The sequence below is a fragment of the Mugil cephalus genome, chromosome 1 (genome assembly GCF_022458985.1).
Source record: "Mugil cephalus isolate CIBA_MC_2020 chromosome 1, CIBA_Mcephalus_1.1, whole genome shotgun sequence".
Classification (NCBI taxonomy): Eukaryota; Metazoa; Chordata; class Actinopteri; order Mugiliformes; family Mugilidae; genus Mugil; species Mugil cephalus.
This window is the reverse complement of record NC_061770.1, coordinates 23,565,680-23,583,437: the sequence shown is the minus strand read 5'-3', so window position 1 is coordinate 23,583,437 and position 17,758 is coordinate 23,565,680. Positions and strand designations below refer to the sequence as shown.

At 41.1% G+C, this 17,758-nt stretch overlaps 1 protein-coding gene across 1 annotated transcript in view; it reads left to right on the top strand.

The window, feature by feature from the left end:
* Positions 1-17,758, top strand: part of arfgef2 (ADP-ribosylation factor guanine nucleotide-exchange factor 2 (brefeldin A-inhibited)) — a 37,349-nt gene that overhangs the window by 15,888 nt on the left and 3,703 nt on the right. Inside the window, exons 12-37 of the mRNA XM_047603342.1 lie at positions 667-806; positions 1,880-1,988; positions 2,077-2,266; positions 2,401-2,512; positions 2,614-2,819; positions 3,632-3,716; positions 5,286-5,457; positions 5,614-5,765; positions 6,789-6,917; positions 7,008-7,166; positions 7,274-7,421; positions 7,989-8,085; positions 8,168-8,208; positions 8,298-8,467; positions 9,666-9,817; positions 9,916-10,088; positions 11,591-11,751; positions 11,834-11,964; positions 13,132-13,261; positions 13,574-13,709; positions 14,487-14,625; positions 15,260-15,317; positions 15,649-15,757; positions 15,850-15,989; positions 16,078-16,255; positions 17,144-17,282. Coding sequence (XP_047459298.1) covers positions 667-806; positions 1,880-1,988; positions 2,077-2,266; positions 2,401-2,512; positions 2,614-2,819; positions 3,632-3,716; positions 5,286-5,457; positions 5,614-5,765; positions 6,789-6,917; positions 7,008-7,166; positions 7,274-7,421; positions 7,989-8,085; positions 8,168-8,208; positions 8,298-8,467; positions 9,666-9,817; positions 9,916-10,088; positions 11,591-11,751; positions 11,834-11,964; positions 13,132-13,261; positions 13,574-13,709; positions 14,487-14,625; positions 15,260-15,317; positions 15,649-15,757; positions 15,850-15,989; positions 16,078-16,255; positions 17,144-17,282 — 3,556 coding nt within the window. The remainder of the gene's footprint in view (positions 1-666; positions 807-1,879; positions 1,989-2,076; positions 2,267-2,400; positions 2,513-2,613; positions 2,820-3,631; positions 3,717-5,285; positions 5,458-5,613; positions 5,766-6,788; positions 6,918-7,007; positions 7,167-7,273; positions 7,422-7,988; positions 8,086-8,167; positions 8,209-8,297; positions 8,468-9,665; positions 9,818-9,915; positions 10,089-11,590; positions 11,752-11,833; positions 11,965-13,131; positions 13,262-13,573; positions 13,710-14,486; positions 14,626-15,259; positions 15,318-15,648; positions 15,758-15,849; positions 15,990-16,077; positions 16,256-17,143; positions 17,283-17,758) is intronic.

The window sequence follows — 17,758 nt, the reverse complement described above, 5'->3', positions numbered from 1 at the left end:
CATCAGTGTTTTTTTTTTATAAAGCTGTCACCACGGAGAGTACATTTCTACCTAAAGTGCTGCATTGCAGTGGCTCGGCTGCTGTTATTTCATTTGGCAGTGGTACATTTAACACAAACTTTTATTGCTTGGTCAGAATTTAAATTCCCTTTAAGCTCTTAGGTAAGAAAAACCTGAGCATGAGTCTGTATGAGGCCCTGTTCTGGCTGTGGTCACGCTTCACATGTCACAGTGCTTCCTGGTATTATCACCACACATTAACCCTCCTATTACGTTCGAATGTACTAACATTTTAATTCTTGGGGTCGATTTAAACCCCCCAATCAAAAAAAGATGACCAAGTTCATGTTTCAGGTGTTTTGTTTGTTTGTTGACTACCTGAATAGCTCGTTAAATAAACCACACCCCCTGAGTCTGGCCAACTCAAATCACGGGCGCCATGTTTGCTACATTGGAGGGAAGATAGGGAGAAATCAGTCGACATCCAGTTCTTCCTTTTAATCTTCTGCCCCATAACTTTCTCTGTTTTTATTCACTGGGGAAACGGTGGAGTTTCCACCGTGTTTTCCTGAATTAGGAAAAGTCAGCAAAAAAATAAAAAATAAAAATGATATTAATCTAAGAGGGTTAAACTTATTGACCTGTTGTTTTTCTACCTTTCCCCAGATGCCCAATGTGTGGTTGACATCTACGTAAACTACGACTGTGACCTAAATGCCGCCAACATTTTTGAGCGCCTCGTCAATGACCTGTCTAAGATCGCTCAGGGCCGGAGCGGCCAGGAGCTCGGGATGACTCCTCTGCAGGTACATGTGAATTCGGAGCATCGCCGTGTTGCACAAACGAAGGGAGTTGTTTCGTTTCTGGTACAAGTGCAAGCAGCAACTTGCATCTTCCGTCTTTAAGCTCTTCAGTCAACAGATTTCTGAAAGTAGAGAAAGAGAAGCCAATATTATACGTGTGCAATTTGTTTATTTAGGAAAATGAGCCAATATTACGTATTTATGAGATGCTCAAACAAGTGCATCTGTAGGATTAGAAGTTAATATCAGGGCCATCTGTTCACAAGTGTTTCCAATCAGTGTAATAAACTTTATTGATCTTAATGGAAATTACCAACAGCTGCCAACAAATACAAACAGAAAAACATTAAAACCAAGTATAAAATGAGCCGATGAATAAGTATAAAAGTGTAAGTGTCCTTGTTTGGGCCTGTTCTGCTGCATCTGGGCCAGGACGTCTTGTTCGACAATGAATCCAAAAAGGAAAATGTCAGGACATGTGTAGCATGAGCTGAATCTGAAGAGAAACTGAGTCACGCAGCAGCAACAATGAGCCCAAAAACAGAAGATGGAAACCCCCCAGCTTCTCAGAACTGAAGCGGTTCTGTTCAGAGGAATCGCCTAAAATTCCTCCGAAGCTGCCGTAGACCACTTATCAGCAGTTACTGGGAAAGTTTAGTTGTTATGTTATTACTGCACAAGGACGTCACAGCAGATATCGAAAAACAAGGGTTCACTTAACGTTTGCAACTCACAGATATGTTCAAATGATTACAACTTTCTGAATGTGGTATTTGTCCCAACGAAGAAATTGACGGGAACATGTGCTCCTCCTTCTCCTCCACACTAGGTGGCGATATGTGTCTTTTTAGCGGTTTTACCTAATGGGTCATATAATAAACGAGTGGTTGACTGGCAACAAAATCCAGATAGATAATAGTTCAGCCTTTTTTAATCTCGTACGTAAGAGAACTCCAATTTTAGTCGGAGTAAAATGTTTACATGCGCTTTAGTTGTCCAGTTAAAGTCGGATTAAGTCAATAATTCTACCACCGTTCTACTGGCTGTACATTCATTATTTTTCGGGATACAAACAGGAGCTGAGTCTGCGCAAAAAGGGTTTGGAGTGTCTGGTGTCCATCCTCAAATGTATGGTGGAGTGGAGCAAAGACATGTACGTCAATCCGAACCTTCAAGCGAACCTGGGTAAGTTTTCGGTGAATTCACGAGTAATGATGCGCTGAGAAACTGAGGCGTAAGCTGTTAGTTAGTTAGTTCGTTGTTTTGCGTGCAGGCCAGGAGCATCCTTCGGACAATGAGGGAGCGGAGCTGAAGCTCCCGGAGCCGATGTCCGGACGTCGAGACAGCGTCAGCTCCCTGGACTCCACCGTGTCCTCCAGCGTCCCACCGTCCCAGGCAGATCACCCGGAGCAGTACGAGGTCATCAAACAGCAGAAGGACATCATTGAGCACGGCATTGAACTGTGAGCTCCTTTATTTATTTATTTTTTTACGTTGGGATTAGTTAGGGTCCGTGTCTGGGTGTGGAATATTTGAGCTTCTCACATGTTTGTTCTTGCGTACAGATCACAGATTTGTCCCTCTGCTCTCTCCGTAGCTTCAACAAGAAGCCGAAGCGCGGCATCCAGTACCTGCAGGACCAGGGGATGCTGGGCGCCTCGGTGGAGGATATCGCTCAGTTCCTGCACCAGGAGGACAGACTTGACACAGTGAGGGGGTTTTACACAAAAAAAAATAAATAAATCAGAGCTACACTCTTTAAAAATATCATTTTTAAAGGTAGTAAACCCTACAAATGTTTCATCCACAGACGCAGGTCGGCGAGTACCTGGGCGAGAACCTCAAGTTCAACAAGGAGGTGATGTACAGCTACGTGGACCAGCTGGACTTTTGCGGGAGGGACTTTGTCTCGGCTCTGAGGGCGTTCCTGGAGGGCTTCAGGCTTCCTGGGGAGGCCCAGAAGATCGACAGGCTGATGGAGAAGTTTGCTGCTCGGTACCTGGAGTGCAACCAGGGGTAAGATGAAGGGGACGTCTTTTCATTTTTTTTTATTTTGGTTGTTATTTTCACTTCTTTGATTCAGTACACAGCATAACATCTCAATCATTAACCAAAAAAAAAGTGTTTAGGCCTGAAACTTATAGCATATGTCTATTATATATAATCAATCCAACTGTATAGTCTAATAAATTATACAAATATAGTAAAAATGATAAAACAAAATCAACAATTTCAGACGTTATGTCTCTCTGAACTCAATCTTTTTCTTATAATCTTTAATCATCTCACATTTAAGGACTTTTTTGGAACATAACTTCAGTTCAGGTCCATAGGTTTTCAACAGGGGGTCAGCCACCCCCCTAGAGGCTCCACAGAGGTACTGCAGGGGGTGGGGGGCGCAAAATCTTTGGTTGATTAGACATTTTTTATACATATCGTTTTAATTTTCCGCCACAATTTTCCCCCTCAAACAGCCAAAACATTCTATACTTTTACACCAAAAACTTAAACACATCTGTATTTTACCTTTGTTCTCGCTTTACATATTTCAAAAATAAAGAGGCCTCTTAAAGTATATTTTTACCTCTCTTAATTTGAAAAAAAAAAATAGTTTTATTCCTCAATCGAAAACTTATTTCTAATATTTTTAACTGGACTATTTCCAAAAATTTTAATGCACCACATTCAGTCAATTAGTTCTAAGGCTCTAAATAACCCACTTTATTTTTATTTTTTTTGTAGTTTAAGTATGGGATCATGCACAGCATTATCAGATACATGGAGTCCTGTTAATGTTCTGACTGTTGCCCTTAAAATGTGTTTTGCAGACAGACGTTGTTTGCTAGCGCAGACACTGCCTACGTGCTGGCGTACTCCATCATCATGCTCACCACAGACCTGCACAGTCCTCAGGTGAGAACCTCTCTGCTCTGTCGTCATGTGAGGGTTGGTGTCTCATTCCAGATACAGAGTAAAAGGAAGAAGAAGAAAAGTAAAAAAGAATGAGAGAAAAGCCTTAATGAATCACCAGGGGAGGAATGTTTGTTTATTTAAAGTCGGATCAGACGCTGCTCAGTAGTGAATGGGACTTTATCCCAAGGTTGTTGGTATAAATTAAAATACAAAATCATGCTTTTACACAGGTAACATGAGACAAAACTTAGAATAGAATAAGAATAAGAATAGAATAGAATAGAATAGAATAGAATAGAATAGAATAGAGGGTGTGCACTGAAGTCACTGCTGCCTGTGGCCACGCCCCCTGAGTGTCAAAAACGCAGTGAAATGTATCAGTAAATGCAGCGAGACCATGAAAAATGTGGATTATCAAATCAAAATAAGACTCGACAATGATCCACACAAACTATTGTGGATTTAGAAAAGTGGATTATCCTCAGTTTCAGGTAGTTTTAGATCATTTCAGTTCTGATAAATGTAGCTAAATAAAAGATGCTAACGCTAAAAGCTTTACTGAGAAGTAACGTTAGCCACATAATACTGTAGCGTCCGATTACGACGTTGAAAAGATGAAGAGGAGTGATCACAAATATCCCGAATATTTTTTTATTATTATTTAGTAGTTAGAACTGGAATAGTTACAGTCGACGCCAAAACAACAACAACATCCACAAACTTATCTGTAACTTAATGTCTGACCTCATCAAAAGAATACAGCATAAATTAATAATTTAGACGCTGTTAAAGCCTATGATTCAAACTAATGCTGCTAATCTCCGTGATCAGCTGTCACTTTCTACCACTTAGCGGCCGTAACCATGGAGACTTAATCTCGCTGTGACATCACTTACATATACCCTCTATACAGTGTATTATCCTTGCAGACACAAAGTATATACAAAACACTACAAAAAGATACTATTTACAGAGAATTGGAAATAAAAAATGTAATAAAAAAGAAGAGAGAGTGTAAAAATACCAGTATAGCACAATAAAAATGTGTTTCATCTCAGTCCTGGGAGTGGTTTTTAAGATCCTGGAGGTTCACTTTTAATGACTTAATCAGAAAGCCTTTTACGCGGCGGTGCAGGGCAGAGCCCTCTGCGTTGGCTGCATCGGTGCAGTGGCTTCATTCAAAATAACTGTGGGAGCTGCACAAGCCAGAATCTGTCCTTCTGTAAATAGCGGTTACCTCTGATTTATCTCTGCTGACAAAGGTAGTTGAGTCTCGAATTTTAAAGCCTGGAAAAAGCAGGTGTGAAATATGGTGACACACACACACACACAGGGATGGATGGTAAAACAATGTCAGACAGTGCAAACATTTTGAGAGCAGTAAAGGTCGTGTGGTAAATTAAACGACCGTGCTCACTATATAGCAACGCAAGAAAGACATAGGAACTCTGTCCACTGTCTGTCCACTACATCAGCCTCAGTGAAAGCAGAATACTCACGAAGAAGAAGAAGCTAATACCTGATTAAATCCCTCGACTGTTTCCTCTTGACCCTCTTTCGTTGACGTAGGTGAAGAACAAAATGACGAAGGAGCAGTACATCAAGATGAACCGCGGCATCAACGACAGCAAGGACCTGCCCGAGGAGTATCTGTCCTCGATATACGACGAGATCGCGGGCAAGAAGATCGCCATGAAGGAGAGCAAAGAGTTTTCTATCACCCCGAAGTCCTCCAAGCAGAGTGAGTGCTCACAGCTACGATTTAACCTTTTTTAATGCTGTTCAACACACACACACAGTAGCACGTAACCCTTCACTACTACTCATACTAGTAGATGTTGGTGAGTTTCCCGTCTCTAAATGCTCAGGAGCGTTTTTGGTCCTTTTCTTCCTGCAGATGTAGCCAGCGAGAAGCAGCGTCGCCTCTTGTACAACGTGGAAATGGAGCAGATGGCGAAGACGGCCAAAGCTCTGATGGAGGCGGTGAGCCACGCTCAGGCGCCCTTCTTCAGCGCCACGCACCTGGAGCACGTCAGGCCCATGTTCAAGGTATCGCTCTTTTTTTCACTTCTCACATCGTTTCATATGAAGACACTGATAAGTCAACACGTAGATGAACTATGTGGAAATGAAGTTGCTCTGTGGCAACTTTACCAAGTGTGAAAGGACAGAAAACCTCTTCAGTTTCATTAATGTCTTAATAAAAGTGACGGCTACTGTCTGTCTCATTTTTAAAGCGTTTTTAAATGCTGCTGAATGAACTCAACCAGAGAAAAAACACATTGAAGGACGAAGAAGGAAAACTCTAACTAGAGGTGACCTGTAATCCACCGAGGCGAAACTGCAACAGCTACGTTCTTTATAAAAACATCACAAACGTTGGTTAAAAATAAACCAGACGTACACTCACGTAACCTGAATAGTTTTCTTATTCTAATGCATCTTTTTGGGTCTTTTTTGGTTTGTTTCAACGTTGTTTATCTGGTTCTTTTATTGTCTATTGTGTGATTGTTCTTTTAAAGTCGCCTGTGTTCTGTAACTACGGCTGCAGTTTCAATATTTATTAGTGTGCATTGTCCCAATTAAATAAACTAATAATGGAAATAAATTAGCGTGGATTGTTAACGTATTTGTTCCTGAATGTACAGTCGTGGTTTGGACCAAGATACAAGTTTATCAGGGATTTCATTTCAAGATCATTTCTGAGTAGAACAAATCCAACAACAACTGAAAACATGACGTAGTTTTTGAAATCTTCTGTAGCTACTGATGGTGCTACATATTATAAACTCATTACATCTTACACTGATGTCCAACATGCACAGTGGTACAGAGGTTCATCGTTTATACTCTGCTCACAACATGAATCTATTTGCAATTGTATGATGTCACACTAAGCACTTTTTTCTTTATTTAGATGATATTACACATCACATTTTATGACCAGTTAATGCACGGTTCACTCGCTGTACTTATCTTTCCCTGATTAGCCTGAAATGCATATTTGAACAGTGGTAGGAGGACGTATTGGAAATGTCCACAGGCTGATAGTTTGTCTCTGTACGTTAACAGCTGGCGTGGACTCCACTGCTGGCAGCGTTCAGCGTGGGGCTGCAGGACTGCGACGACCCGGAGGTGGCCTCGCTGTGTCTGGAGGGCATTCGATGCGCCATCAGGATCGCCTGCATCTTCAGCATGCAGGTCTCTGCTGCCCATGTTTTTTTACTCTGCTTTCATTGAATTTTAGCATGTGTCTGTGACTGGGTAGTGACTCTGGTTTTCTGCCTGTAGCTGGAGCGAGATGCGTATGTTCAAGCTCTGGCGCGGTTCACCCTCCTGACGGCCAGTTCCAGCATCACGGAGATGAAGCAGAAGAACATCGACACCATTAAGACCCTCATCACTGTGGCCCACACTGATGGAAACTACCTGGGCAACTCCTGGCACGAGGTGAACATAATGAATTACATCAAAACTCTGAATCCCTGAAGTAAAACATTGCTTCCAGTGTACATCACCTCTGAGTCATTCATGCTTTATGCTTGTGTGTGTTGTAGATCCTGAGGTGCATCAGTCAGCTGGAGCTCGCCCAGTTGATCGGCACCGGTGTGAAGACACGCTACATCTCAGGGGTGGTCCGGGACAGGGACACGGGCATCAGAGGTTTACCCTCCGGCACAGAGGAGTTCATGCCCCTGGGACTCGGTAGGATCTAAATACTTTAAACTTTAAAGCAGTGTCTTTGTGTGTGACGTCTCTGAAAGGTCAAGCATCACGTCGTTGGAGCTAACCAGCTAGCCTGAGCTAAACTAACGTCAAACACCCACGTCAAACACGTGTCAGTATTTCGTCAAATCCTTTAACAGTTCACAGCAAAAGCAGTTGTTTTTATTGTCTTTTTTTAACCCTATCCACACATTTCTCCATTAAATATCCTTGTGCCTCAGTCTAGTCGACTAATGATGAGACTACAGGTAACAAACACTATATATAGCCACCTTGTACAGAGGGTTAACTTTGCAGAGATGTCTAACATGCCTCAGTGACTCCTACGTAGTTACAAATATTGTTGTAAAATAATATTTTTACGGATTCTATAATGTGCACAACGGTAGAATTTGTGTGGTGGGAACCTGCTGATAACATTTATTACAGTTGTTTACATTCTGCATTAATAACGTGTCTGTAGTGCTTTTATAACTCATGCTTATTAGTTTTACGTGTCTGATTTTGTAGCTGATGCTTAAAGTTGTGTTTTTTTTTTTATTGCAGGTAACCTGGTGGGAAGTCAGGACAAGAGGCAGATGGCTCATATCCAGGAGTCGGTGGGAGAAACCAGCTCTCAGAGTGTGGTGGTAGCTGTGGACAGGTGAGCGTGATTTCTTTTTAAATGCTTAGTGATGAATAAATGGTTAATTTCCCCTTCAAATCCTACTTTTGTGCATTTGCAGGATCTTCACCGGTTCCACCAGACTAGACGGAAACGCAATCGGTGAGTGCGTCGTCCTTCGCGGTCGCTATTTTTTGTGCACGTTACAAAGTGAGATGCGTCGCTCACGTTGTGTGTTTCGTCGTCTTCAGTGGACTTTGTGCGCTTGCTGTGCGCGGTGTCCATGGACGAGCTGGCCTCGACGCACCAGCCGAGGATGTTCAGCCTGCAGAAGATCGTGGAAATATCCTATTACAACATGAACCGCATCAGGCTGCAGTGGTCTCGCATCTGGCAGGTCATAGGAGACCACTTCAACAAGGTCAGTGGAGCAAATGACCCACAAAAGGTTTTGTTTTTAGGTCTTCAACCCCATTAGGGAGTCCGTGGATCAAATTTAAATGTCTTTAAATACACATTTTAGTAAAAGGAAAGCTTAATATTGAATGCAAAATGATGATAATAATATATATTTATAAATAACACTAGGTTGACTTTAATATAGAACACATATAGTAGGTAGAGGGTTCCTACTTAATCTCTCTTTTAGTCTGTCTGCACCATACTATGCACCAAATATTGCACTAGTTAACTACGTCTTACCGGCTGCTGTTGGCTAAGGCTAGTTAGCTTTGGGTGTTTTACTTCCGTTCTTAGGCAGAGGGGGGGAAGTGTTGGTTTGAAGTGTAGTTGCATGTCCTGCTGCTGCTGGCTAGGCTAGTTAGCTGGTGTCTTCTTGTTGGTTGCTAGCTGGTAGCTGACTGTTAGCGTTTTTGCCTCTGACCATGGCACAAGGGATTATAACATCTCATCCTTTGTATTAATTAATTATTTCTGCACTGTTTGATGCTCGCGTTATCTGTAGTTGTCATCTGCTCACTTCCTCTTAGTATAAATGATATAGTTCCTCAATCAATCATCGTGTTTAATTTGCTCACCTCACCTGAACATAGTTTTCCATCTGTAAATATTGTCCATATACTATAAAAACAACATGTATCATACCACTCATGTACTAAACTTTTTATGCTACATGCACTTGCTGCTCATTCTGGTCAGATGCTAAACTGCGTTTCGTTGCTCTGTTCCGGGACACATGTGTAAATGGCCATAAAGTTGAATCTAATATAATCTATTTCCCCCCCTCGAAGAGTGTGTTACCGCTTAAGTACCTTTAAATGGTTATTTAATTACAAGTCTACAGCATCCGAGTGTGTCTAAAATTATTTATTGATTCTCAAACTCCATAGAAGTAAGATACTGGTGATATTCTACATAGTTCACTGACAGATTTTAAATGCAGCTTAAAATACACATTGTATATATGTGCATCAGATGACAGTGATAATATTGGAGTCAATTAAACAATATTAATCCAAATGGTCCATTTCCAATTTATTGCACTTGTGCAGAAAACGTGGTTCGAGGTGTAGAAGTTGCCCAAAACATGTGTTTTTCTTTTAAAATCGATATTGTATTGTATCGTATTGACTCTCTGCTCCCCCATCACCTGCATGCAGGTGGGCTGTAACCCCAACGAGGACGTCGCCATCTTCGCCGTGGATTCGCTGAGGCAGCTCTCCATGAAGTTCCTGGAGAAAGGGGAGCTGGCCAACTTCCGCTTCCAGAAAGACTTCCTGCGGCCCTTTGAACACATCATGAAGAAGAACAGGTAGAGACCGAGATGTTCAGCAGATCTGCTGGAGGAGGAGGAGTCGTCGTCGAGTAGCTAACTTCCTGTAACGTCTCGCCCCCCCCCACCCTCTCCAGGTCGCCCACTATCAGAGACATGGTGATCAGGTGCGTGGCTCAGATGGTGAACTCCCAGGCGGCCAACATCCGCTCGGGCTGGAAGAACATCTTCTCGGTGTTTCACCAGGCCGCCTCCGACCACGATGAGACCATAGTGGAGCTGGCCTTCCAGACCACGGGGCACATAGTCAGTGAGTACGACTTCAGACTTTTACCCCCAACAACGGAGTCACTGAACCTCCTGAGGCCTGAGCTTTGGTTTAGTTTCTCCACGATATTTGGGATAAAAACCAAGCATCATCTTGGTACAGGAAGTAGTTTTTGGAAATAAAAGCAATGTCACTAATATGTAATTAAATATAAAACTATATATTTCAATGCTGGCTGCAGGATTGCAAACAATAAAGTCCCAATGTCCTCAAATGAGTACATGGTAATAAGTTATGTTATAGCTACTGATAGAATTTGTTCTTAGTTTTGTCTCGTTATCAGCTGTAGAACAAATAACATTCTTACACGACTACTAGTGCATTAACCCTTGGCTGCCACTAGATGGCAGACTAAAGCGTCCACTTATAAGGACAACAGGTCTAAATGAAGCAGAAGAGTTTACCACAAAACCAAAACCTAATGTCCCCACATGAGGACACAGGGTGTCAGGAGGATTTTTTTTTTCTTAGCCTTTTTAGTAATATTTTTGTCCTCGTATCTTTTCTTCACATAAGTTACATAGATACCAGATTGCGAATCATTTTCCAAAGTAGTTTGTTTTTGTTTGTTTTTGTTGTTTTTTGCGACTTTTCCAAAAAAACATGTGAGAGGTCTGCATCCATTACTCCACATCCTCTCCAACAAGACATATTTTCATTTAATTGTTTACTCTTGACCTTTACAAGAGAACTCCCTCCAGACCCGCGAGTTAGTGGACGTGACGTTTAGCCAATATTCATCTTGATTTCTGATTCCCATTTTTCTTTATTTATTTAGTTGAGTGTCTATTTGATTTCAGTTTTTATTTATATGTGGCATGAATATAATTCTAACTATGGTTTCTTTGCATTCATTGATTATGACAAGTTTGATTTTATGGGTTTATTTCAGTCAAGTACACACATCAGTAAACATTAATTATGTATGAATGTAAATAAACACACAAAAAAACAGTAATTCTTTCTTTTTTCTGTTAAATTATAATTTACAAAAACTGCCCAAATTAAGATTTAGACAGAACAAAGCGTTTAAATCCTACATCCAGTAAACAGGTTATGAGCACACTAGTGTTTATAATTCAGTTTTATATTTATTAATGATATTGTTTTTGAATTTTAGATCTTTTAAATGTGTCTAATTCTGAATGATTCCACAGATTGACGCCTTTCATTAATTTAGATCTTTGTTTTACATCCAGTTAGTTCATATCCACTGGATCAAGTCTGAAATATCATCTGGAAGCAGATTTTTATTTACTTTATACATAATTTGGGTAGTTTTATAGTTCAATTTTAATTTTAAGGTCTTTGAGTTTATAAGTAATTTGTTCTTAATATGATTCATATATGATTTCCAGCTTAGTTTAATCCTAACATGTATTTGCATTAACTCTTTTTAAATATTATCTACCACAGTTTGTTCCTTTAATATCTACCAGAGAGAAAGAGTTAAAATGAATGTTGTATCCCCTTCTTTCCACCAGTGAACACCTTCAAGGAGCACTTTGCGGCCGCTATCGATTCCTTCCAGGACGCCGTCAAGTGTCTGTCGGAGTTCGTGTGCAACGCAGCTTTTCCCGACACCAGCATGGAGGCGATCAGGCTCATCCGACACTGCGCGAAATACGTCTCTGAAAGGCCCCAGGTGACAGTGACGCCTTTGTTAGACACATTTAGTTTCTTGCCAAAGGATTTTTTATAATATTGGACTTTGTGTCTGTGTCCAGGCTCTGAGGGAATACACCAGCGACGACATGAATGTTGCCCCCGGCGATCGGGTTTGGGTCCGCGGCTGGTTTCCCATCCTGTTCGAGCTTTCCTGTATCATCAACCGCTGCAAACTGGACGTCCGCACCAGGTAGAGAAACCCGTCAGCCTGGAGTTTGACTCAAGAGAATCATACACACTACGTTTTAGAACACGCCAGGATTTATTTCTTCCTGTTTTTATTGAAATGTATGAAGTTTAGTGTCTCATTTTAATCTGAAATCTGAAAATCAGTATTTAAACCAAAACATATTCTTAACTTTGAACTCATCAAAGTGACCATTTTAACAGGTGAACACACTTCTGACATGATTTCTTTATAAAATGGAAATTAAATATTTTTATTCCCAATTTTGTTGCAGAAGTTTCCAGAAATGTGTGTCACTTACAGGGAGCTTTGCTTCCACTCTTTTGTCCAGTTCATCACAAACCAGTCTTAGAGACTGGACCATGTTTCCATCCTGTTTTTATCCTGAGGTAGTTCTGGTTTAGCTTGGACTAAAGTTTTGGGTCATTTTCTTGCTGTAGGATGAAGCTCTGACCAACTATACCAGAGGAAACTGATGCTGGTTTATTAGTAGTGTTTATATATAAGCTTAAAAGCTTGATGGCAGCAGTCATCTACACACAAAAACTCTTCAACGTGGTTCAGACCAAGGACCTGAAACTGATGGAGAGATTAAGTAGGAACCCCCTACCTACTATATGTGTCCTATATTAAACTAGTGCTATTTATAAATAATAAGAAATATATTAAGAAATAATAAGAAATTAATTAAAGAAATTAAACAGGACAACAGGCAACAAAATATGTTGGATTCACTTGTATTTAAAGAAATTTAAATAAAAAAAAGCCTAATCGAGCAAAGATTATGCGACCCCCCCCCCCCACAGTGTGATGTTAATGTCGTGGCTGATCGGTGTCTGTAGTAGTTGCTACGGTAACGTGACTTTTCCTGCTTCGAACGTGTGAGACTGTAAACACACACGGAGGCTAAAAATAAAGGTTCGTGGCAGCATCGTGTCCTCCCACCGACTATTCCACAAAGCTCAGAGCACAAGCTCCTCTATGAATATTTGTTCTTTTTACACCCGAGGCTCGAAATAACCAAAATAATATCGCTCATTACTCCTCCTTTTATCTTTTAACTTTTGAAATATCAAACCACGACGTCGTTGTCTCAACTTCCCACTTTACAAACGTCCACCGTCTCCAGGTCTGATGTCTTTAACCGTCTCTGTCTCTGTCCCCACACAGAGGTCTCACCGTCATGTTCGAGATCATGAAGAGTTACGGCCACACCTTCGAGAAGCACTGGTGGCACGACCTCTTCAGGATCGTCTTCCGCATCTTCGACAACATGAAGCTCCCTGAGCAGCAGACGGAGGTCAGAGTTCACCGGCCGCTTCAGAAACACTTTAAACATTTACTGATCGTGCTTTAAAACCGTGGAGGCCGCATCTGGACCGTCTGTTTATTCCAGGGATCCTAGTTATAGTCTAAATAATTCAGTTTTTGCATATTTTTGCTCAAGAATTACATCTAATTTTAAATAAACTGGATAAAAAGGATGTTGCAGAATATGTTGATGAGCTTAAATGAACTCAGCTAAAACGACGTGGCACAGATTTGGGACTCAAAGGTCGGGAAAAGGTTGTTGACATCCGCCCGTGTTTGTTTTGTGTTTGTTTGCCTCCAGAAAACCGAGTGGATGACGACGACGTGCAACCACGCGCTTTACGCCATCTGTGACGTGTTCACCCAGTTTTATGAGCCCCTCAGTGAGATACTGCTGGCCGACATCTTCACACAGCTACAGTGGTGTGTCAGGCAAGGTGGGTGCACGAGTCCCTCCGCTCATAAACACTACGACACCCTGTGATACATTATTAGACGATTTCCAACATTTTCTACTGGTAGAGAGAGGAATTAATGCAGTAGATTGACTAAGGATGGACAATCATTCTGTAGAATAATCTCACACTAGTAGTAAAACTGGTTTTATTGTCCTGTGTTAGAACGGACTAAGTAAACTTTATTTATGTAGCATCTTTCTCAGGTAAAAAGTTCTTCACAATAACAAATTGAAATAAGACAATGAAACAAAGTATATTCAATAAAGTTGAATGACTTCGTCAGTATTTTTCCTCAGAATTATGCAGGAAAATGTTCCCAAGTAAATATCTTGTCACAAGACAAAAGCAAAAATATAAAATGGAAACTACACAGTAATTTAGATAAGTAACTTTAATCTGATAACTGGTTTGGAAATGGAAACGCGTTAGATTACTCATTACAGGGGAAAGAAATGTTCAGATTACAGTAACTGGTATCAGTGATAGTATTAGTTGTGAACTTACTGTGAGTTTTCTGCTGTTATTTTGAGTGTAAATCATCTCCCGAAAGAGAAAAAAACAACATAAATACAAATAAATTTCCTGGATTTTGCCGTTTCTGTTGATATCGTGATAATATTATGAAGAGATAATCTGATGCCAGTATTCAGTATGAACCAGTACAGCCCTGGCATATCGTCAGCATCTCCTTTATTCGTTCATTCTTTCTTGTAAGTGGTTCAGTTTTGCACTGGTCTGATCTCGTTCTCCCTGCAGATAACGAACAGCTGGCTCGGTCGGGGACCAACTGCCTGGAGAACCTGGTGATTCTGAACAGGGAGAAGTTCAGCCCCGACGTCTGGAACATCACCTGCTCCTGCATGCTGGAGATCTTCCAAAACACCAGCCCTCACGCGTGAGTTACCGAGCCCCAACCCCACCGCGTAGCTGCATTCAGACCTCACGTTAACGTATTGGGGGAGGGGAGTCCAGCTTTAAGGACGGGGCTGTAAACAAACTGACCACATGTGAAGACGGTCTGGGACCAATTTGACCTCATTCCTTTGTCGTGGTCCTTGGACACATAACTATTTCCTTCATGAATAAAAAAAATATATATAATCACTGTTATTCTATCATTCTACTCTGTTCTATGCATTATTATTATTATTGTTCCCTAAGTTTACCAAAGTATTTCTATAGATCGATACATATGTCGTCTGGAAGGCCAACTAACAGAGCACAGATCGATGTATATGGATCATAGGAATATGAATCGATGTAGTTTATGGTTCTGCTACAGAATCAGTCGAGCTGTTATAAAATCGTCCCACGCTCCAGATGATGTGATGATTTAATCCGGATATTAACGTGAGGTCTGAACGGATTATTTTATTTCATTGTTTTTTGAAGGCAAACACTCAGGAGGTTACGCCTTTTTTTTTTTTTTTTTGTGTGTGTTGGTGCAGCTCGGTGCTGTGACAGGATGTGAGTTTTTTTTTTACGACACCTGATTATCAATCTACCGTTGTGTTTGCTTTTCACATCAGTTTGTTGACTTGGCGACCGGCTGGACAGGATGAGGAAGCTGCTGATGGCAAGCATTTTGTAAGAAAATAAATTTTACTGCTTTTCTTTTCTTTTTTACCACTTTCTCTTGAATTTGCTTTTGTTGCGCTGCACAGTCAGCTTTTCTGTTGTGGCTTTGCCTTTGTGATTATTATCCAGCTTTCTGTCCTTTAAGCTCCAAGTACTTTTTTTTATTTCCTGCAGCTCCTGCAGATATTTTCTACCTGCTCTGGTGCATGATAAGCTGCTTTTTAAGCGCCGATAAAGAGCGTGTGATTTCCCACTAATCTCTCCGCTGTGTCACATTAATTAACCTGTGAATGCTCACGGTGTGTGTTTGGTTTTTATTTATTTTTATTTTTTCTTCCAGGATGCTGATTTCGACAGCCAGTCCCAGAGCAGCTACGACAGAGCTTTATCCGAGAGAGGACACAGTCAGATGTCCAGCGATGACACCTGGAAGGGAAAGTCTAATGCTAGTGAGTGCACAAGCAGATAATATGAATAATATTTGCTGTTTTTCACTGTAAAACCAGACTAAATCTTTCCATATTTTTTCCGTGTGCTGCAGGAGTTTCAGATCAGAAGCTGTTTGCGGGTCTGCTCATTAAATGCGTGGTGCAGCTGGAGCTGATCCAGACCGTAGACAACATCGTCTTCTTTCCATCGACCAGCAAGAAGGAGGACGCCGAGAACATGGCGGCAGCACAGGTGCACTCGGGTTTTTAATTTCAACACTTGTATTTATTTATTTTGAGGCCCTATATGGAACTAAATGCTTTCGAAACTGCCCCACCAGCGAGACGCTCTGGAGGAGTCGGAGGCGGACGGGGGCGACTCCGGTCCGGACCAGGGGATGTACAGGAACATGACGTCGGCGCATCTCTTCAAGCTGCTCGACTGTCTCCTGGAGTCCCACACCTTCGCCAAGGACTTCAACTCCAACAACGAGCAGAGGACGGCGCTCTGGAGGGCAGGTCAGTAGGGAAGAGGAAATCCTTTTTTATTTCATTTAAAAAAAAAATGGTTACGGCCACTGAGTGACAGAAAGTCACAGTTGATCATGGAGCATTAGCAGCATTAGCTTGAATTATAGGCTTTAATAGAGTCTAAACTGTAAAATGAATTTATTTTTAAAATGGAGAAGAGCTTTTTTGCGTTTGACTGAACCAACAGGTTCGAAAAGCAGTCGAGATATATTTTTACAGATGTGAATGTATCACTGCATTAGAAGAAACAGCTGGAATCCAGACACAGAATCCTGGTGTTGTGGTTCGTATTTAGTGTCAGATAATATTAATTTATGCTGTATTTTTTGATGAAGTCGAACCTTTTTAACGTCCGGTCAGATGCTACAATATTGTATGGTTCTCAGTAAAGCTCTTAGCGTTAGCATCTTTTATTTAGCTACATTTATTATGACTGAAATGACCTAAAACTGAATGAAACTAACTGAAAATGAGGCTAATCCACTTTCCCAATTAATACTAGTTCTTATGGATCATTGTTGAGTCCAATTGTCCTTAATTTCATCTGATAATCCACATTTTTCCTGGTCTCACTGTATTTACTGATACATACCCTCCATAAATAGAACATGTACAGGTTCAAATAACCTACTATTTCTAAGATTAGTTGTATTCACGAGGTAATTTAAAGATGAATTTATCAGAAAAGTTGAGTTGTTCGAGAAGACGTCTCTATTGTTGATTTTATTCCATTACTTGCTGTACTTTATCTTATGTTGGAGCACATAACTGGTAGAGAGAGAAATAAAAGGAAGTGCCAAAAGAAAAGGAAACGTGTTGAAGCCACCAAAACCCTCTGTTGTCATTGTTATTGTAACCGTTTCCTTTTGCACTCAGGATTTAAAGGGAAGTCCAAGCCCAACCTGCTGAAGCAGGAGACCAGCAGCCTGGCCTGCAGCCTGAGGATCCTGTTCAGGATGTACTCGGACCCGAAGCTGCAGGACTCGTGGCCTGACATCCAGACACGCCTGCTGCTGTGAGTCCTCACAACATTTCTGCATTAAAAAAACGTCACACAAAAAGGGCCTGGAAGTGGACAAAGAGAACCCAGTCAAGCAGAAGAAACAGAAATATTACACTTGTGTTCTTGTTTATTCAGGGAAAATTAGTCAGTATTACATATCTGTGAGGTGCACATCTAGGATTACAAGTTAATTATAGTTATATGTGTTCAGAAGTGTCTCCTGTCAATGTGAAGAGGCTCAGGTGTCACCAGGTGCCTTGTTTCGTTTTGAATAATCGGGGATTTGTCTCGGTCTGATCTTTACAACTCGTGTTTGTGGAAGTGTCGCAGACAAAAGAGGTGTTGTTGCTCATCAGGCTGGAAAAGAAAAAAGGTGTTTCCCACAGTTTGTAAACAGCGTGATGTATTTCGAGGGGCGGGGCTTAGCTGGAGGCAAAACATCTCAAACAACTATAGCCTCTAAACGCCGGTTAGCACATTACAATGGG